The sequence below is a fragment of the Diadema setosum genome, chromosome 6 (genome assembly GCF_964275005.1).
Source record: "Diadema setosum chromosome 6, eeDiaSeto1, whole genome shotgun sequence".
NCBI lineage: Eukaryota > Metazoa > Echinodermata > Echinoidea > Diadematoida > Diadematidae > Diadema > Diadema setosum.
In genome coordinates, this window is record NC_092690.1 from 7,412,962 (window position 1) to 7,415,989 (window position 3,028).

General features: G+C 43.5%; 1 protein-coding gene across 1 annotated transcript; it reads left to right on the forward strand.

Moving 5' to 3' along the window:
• Positions 1-947: 947 nt before the first annotated feature.
• Positions 948-2,279, forward strand: LOC140230211 (5-hydroxytryptamine receptor 1A-like). The gene has a single exon (XM_072310391.1). It carries the CDS (start codon positions 948-950, stop codon positions 2,277-2,279), a length of 1,332 nt encoding a protein of 443 aa, XP_072166492.1.
• Positions 2,280-3,028: the final 749 nt, after the last annotated feature.

Sequence of the window (3,028 nt, forward strand, 5' to 3'; positions counted from 1 at the left end):
TGTTGTTGACAACGCTTCATGATGATTATTCCATTCTGAATCTTTGGTATACTTCGTGTGACGACAACTCATTATACAATATCGTAATCAGCTCTCAGTTTTCTCATGTAAGACCGTGCCATTTATGAAAAAGAACAGTATAACAGTTGATCGTGATAAAAAAGCAGACTAGTTGTCCATGGTAATTCGAAGAATGTGACGCACATGCGCAAATTGGCAACGCTTACATCTCACAGGTGATAGACTGATGACGTAGGTCGTGTTCTCTGTGTATGAAACTCGAGCTTTACTTATGTCATGGAGCATTCAATATAAGAACCCAGAGAAACCTGGATTGCACTAGTCTCCCAAGATGGCGCAAGCGTGGCGGGTAATCCGTCACATTTCACCTTTCGTACATTCTTATTGGTCAAGCACAGACAAGTAACGGACCAATCACGGAGAAGCATCGAATGATTGCCTGGTTACAAGAGACCCTTATCTTGACTGAAGACGTAATGGGCTGTAAATATACTGCTCTACGGTGTAGTTTCCCAAGCATTACTGTCACATTGTCCTAAAGTTCCTTGGGCTGCTCTAGCTCAGAAGAGTTATCCAATATGAACTTTTGACTAACCTTACGCGGGTCTTTTGCTTGAGTTAGTTGTGCCTGTATTATGATTCTGCTCGAACCGTTTGGAACGCGGTGCAATGTAGTGATCACTTCAGAACAGCATCAGATAATAATAATCAACAAAATGCAGGCAACTTAATGTCGCGAGGCTCCAATATTGACCTGACGTCAACAGACGGATTGATTTCAACTGGGTAATCATAACAGCTCGCCAGGCAAGACTTGGGAAGCGATGTGATTTCTAAGTTTCTTCAAAGTCCTAAGAATGAGTCTTGGCGGGACTGCGACTTTTGCCTTTCGGAAATTTTAAAGTATGCAGCATCGCTCAATTACCATGACTATTGGATACTTAGAACTAAACTCGACCTCGCTGAGCGAAGCAAGCGACGACGAAATCCGGCTGTGCACAAATAGCATCGTGGTTACTCTCTCAATCATCATTTACTCTGTTTGCGGTCTTTTAATCGTCTGCGCAAACGCCGTTATTCTTGTCAACATGAGACACACGTGTGATCGTTGCTACAGCCACATGGCCAAATTTTTCTACCAAGCGCTAGCCTTCACCGATATGTTCATCGGAATAATTTGTTGCTCCTTCGAGATCGTCTTCGCCAAAATTCCAGCGACGATCACCGGGTCCATTCTCTGCAACGTATTCATGGCAATATACGTGACTATGGTCTGCTTGTCGCTACTCCTCCTCTGCTGCGTAAGTATCGACCGATATATCGCGATCACTCGTCCGCTTAGATATCCAACGATAGTGACACCAAAGCGATCGCGATGGGCAGTCGTTGCGTGCGGTCTGCTCAGTTTATTGCCGTTTTCGTTGGAATTCTTACCCTATACAGATCTCGACGCTATCGCGAGATCGTGTACTTTAAGGTGGATACACATAGATCAGACTTCAATGAGTTTCGTCGCAATTTTGGTCATCCTCCTCTGTGGCCCATTTTCCGTTTTGATTTTCACAAATTTTCGACTCCTACGGATTGTTCGAAAGTCTGTGCGTCTCGATGTTGTCCAGAGGACCAAAAAGAAGCGCGAAGTTACAAACATATCGGCACGGGCGTCCATGCAAAACGGGTGGTCAGGGCGCGAAGGTAGCCGCGAAAGCATAGCACGAACGGTTTCATCCAATTGTGACGATGTGTTTAGCCGAGATGAAAGGATCAAGAACTTTGCTGATGATGGTGACATTGTCGACACACGATTAGGGCATTATACCCAGGAGGCAAGCATCGCGACGGGAAAACCTGCAGCTCCTAACAGTGAACGTTGTTCGTGCGCATCATTATCATCGCAGATCGATATCCCGATACCAAATGTGATTAACAGCGAGGGTTCTAGTGAGTGCAGCAGACGGGGCCCCAGAAATCCGCGTCAGCCGAGACGGAAAACTGGAGGTCACAGTCGCGGGGTGCGAACTATCTTGATGGTCACTTTCATGTTCCTGATTTGCTGGTCACCATTTGTCGCCATGTTGACCGTAAAGGCCATCGTCCCCACCCACATCCCCTGTTCAGTCATATTTGTGGTGACGGTGTTCAACCTGTCCAACAGTTTCTGCAATGCCTTCATCTTCCTTTGGATGAGTGCGTGCTTCAGAAGGAAATCTGCGGCTTTTCTTCGTCGATTGTTTTGCAGGCGACAACTAAATTATTGAATTTAGTGGAAGTGAATTAGATGAATAGCATCGCTATAAAAACAATTGCAAAGCATCTGAAAAACCTTGTTGAGGAATTGATGAATTGTTTCTACTACTAGCAATAAATCGAAACTTCGCCGGTCAAAATACGATGTATAAATTTAAGGACAAAAATTAGGATTTCTTTCGCCGTAAGGCGCAGATAAGTAGATCTCATGAACCGTCATGAAATTGTGAAACACAGTGGACGCCCGTTATAGCGAAGCAAAGTCCTCATGACCGACAGTTTTCTTTCGTTATATCAAAACTGCGTTATAACCGAACAAATCAACGATTAAAACAAACAAACAAACAAACACAATAGATAACAAACACAGCAGATAATGTTGCGGTCTGATATCTTATTTAGTCGTAACCGGAATTTCGTTATAACTGTGTTCGTTATACAGGGAGTGCACTGTACAACTTTGTGATTGTATTATCACATCCAAAAGGAGATGGACCATTGAATAATTCATAACTTTTAAGGGATTTTACAATTTCCTCATAATTCTATGGTGCGTTCCACTGTTGGTACAGTATTACATTTACTCAATCCGCATAATATTTGGGTTTCCTTCCCCTTTAAAACTTTCTCTTTGGCTGCGAAATGTTGACCGAGTGAGCTGCTTTCTCGTGATCGCCAGGTATTGAAATATTGAACACGCTCTTTTCCATGCCCAAGTGATTTGTTCGGATTTTTCATTCCATTCTATACCAAAAGTAAC

Excerpts from the sequence above, each read along its gene's own strand:
- LOC140230211 (XM_072310391.1), top strand. The coding sequence starts at position 948 with ATGACTATTGGATACTTAGAACTAAACTCGACCTCGCTGAGCGAAGCA.